Genomic DNA, 1,781 nt, shown 5'->3' on the forward strand with positions numbered 1-1,781 from the left:
CCTTGCCCCAGGCCATCGCGCACGAGATCTACACGGACCTGGTGGAAGATGCCTGCCTGGGCCTCTGCTTCGAAGTCCACCGGGCGGTCAAGTGCGGCTACTTCTTCCTGGATGACACGGACCCCGACAGCATGAAGGACTTCGGTGAGCACCCCGCAGCTCCCCGGGGACGGGGTGACGCTAGCAACGGGGAGACGGCGAGCGTCCCGCTCCCGGTGCCACCAGGAAAAGCCGCGGAAAGGCTGCGGGGAGGGATCGGTCGTCCCCATGCATAGGGATTTGGGCGCAAGCGGCGCCGAGGGGGATGAAACGCTTGGTAGCCCAAGTGTCCCCCCCAGCAGTGCCGGTGCTACCGGGACGTGGCTGTCCCGTCCCAGAGGAGCCATTTTGTAAACCCCTGAGTTGAACTGAACCCCAGAAATATTGCCTCAAGCTGCAGTGCTGTGCCCTGGGGGAGAGAGAGACCCCCCCCTTGCTGCACTGCTGCTGGTTTCAGGCCCCCGAAGCCAAGCTGAGGGTCTGGGAAGGGACCAGCGGCCTAAGGGACACCCCCCCCAAAAAGCAAAGCACCGGAGCCGGGGTGGCACGGGCCAGCGTCACCTCCGCAGCAGAAGCGGGTCTCGGGGTGGGGGCTGACGCGTGTGCTTCCCGCAGAGATCGTGGACCAGCCCGGTGTGGACATCTTCGGGCAGGTCTACAACCAGTGGAAGAACAAGGAATGCGTGTGCCCCAACTGCAGCCGCAGCATCGCCGCCTCCCGCTTCGCCCCCCACCTGGAGAAGTGCCTGGGCATGGGCCGCAACAGCAGCCGCATTGCCAACCGGAGGTGAGCGTGTCCCCCCGAAAAAGCTGGGCTGGGGGCTCCAGCGGTCCCCCCTCTGTAATGGGGAAACCAAGGCGCAAGGGGGGACTGAGGCTGTGGGGCTGTGTCTCTTCTCGGTGGGGGGGCGGTGCAGAGGATTTGGGCACCTCCATCTCAGCGCTGACAAGCCTGGGGTGGAAAGTAGGCACCTGGGCTCTCCCCCCTTCTTGCTTTTCACTGTGGGGGTGTGCGTCCTTGCCCCCCAACCCTGGAGTCTCACCTCCAGCTCCTCTTGCTTTAACCCGCTGTTTCCTTCCTTCCTGGAAAAACAAACCAGGAATCCTGGCTTCTCTGTTCCCCGCTTCCCTTAGTGGCTGCTGGGGACCCCTGTCTTGGATCTGGGGCTGGGACTGTCTGGGGTGGGCATGACAGTGCTGGCGGGGTGCAGAGTGGATCCCGGGGTGCCGGGAAGGATGCGGGATGGATCCCGGCTGTGGGTCCCTGACCTTCCTCCCCCTCCCCATACAGGATCGCAAGCAGCAACAACATGAACAAGTCGGAGAGCGACCAGGAGGACAACGACGACATCAACGACAACGACTGGTCCTACGGCTCCGAGAAGAAAGGTGGGGGGACGTGGGGTGTGTGGGTGCCAGCTTGGCCGGGGGTCCCTGGCCCCCGTGAGGGGTGGGGGACATGTCCCAGCTTCCCCGTGGCCCTTGAACCCCAGTCCTGGGCACACGTGCAGTGGGTGGCAGGGTGCGAGCAGCCGAGTGTGGGGATCTCCGACTGCCCCACCCCATCCCTGGGGAGGGGAGCCTCCCGCCAGCAGGGGTGGAAGGTGGGCTGGTGGTGGCGGCTGCTGGGGCGTTTGGGGCTAAATCCACCAGAAAAGGTAAAATTTGTCCCTTCTCTGTCTCTCCCCATAGCAAAGAAGAGGAAATCGGATAAGGTGAGGGGGCCGGGGGGTGTTGGGGTG

General features: G+C 64.3%; 1 protein-coding gene across 1 annotated transcript in view; it reads left to right on the plus strand.

The window, feature by feature from the left end:
* ATXN7L3 (ataxin 7-like 3) overlaps nucleotides 1–1,781 on the plus strand; it is a 9,193-nt gene that overhangs the window by 3,943 nt on the left and 3,469 nt on the right. Inside the window, 4 exon segments of the mRNA XM_010561453.1 lie at nucleotides 12–144; nucleotides 655–826; nucleotides 1,331–1,428; nucleotides 1,732–1,754. Of these exon segments, the coding sequence (XP_010559755.1) occupies nucleotides 12–144; nucleotides 655–826; nucleotides 1,331–1,428; nucleotides 1,732–1,754 (426 nt within the window).

Source organism: Haliaeetus leucocephalus, unplaced genomic scaffold (genome assembly GCF_000737465.1).
Source record: "Haliaeetus leucocephalus isolate CR32 unplaced genomic scaffold, Haliaeetus_leucocephalus-4.0 Scaffold144, whole genome shotgun sequence".
Lineage (NCBI taxonomy): Eukaryota > Metazoa > Chordata > Aves > Accipitriformes > Accipitridae > Haliaeetus > Haliaeetus leucocephalus.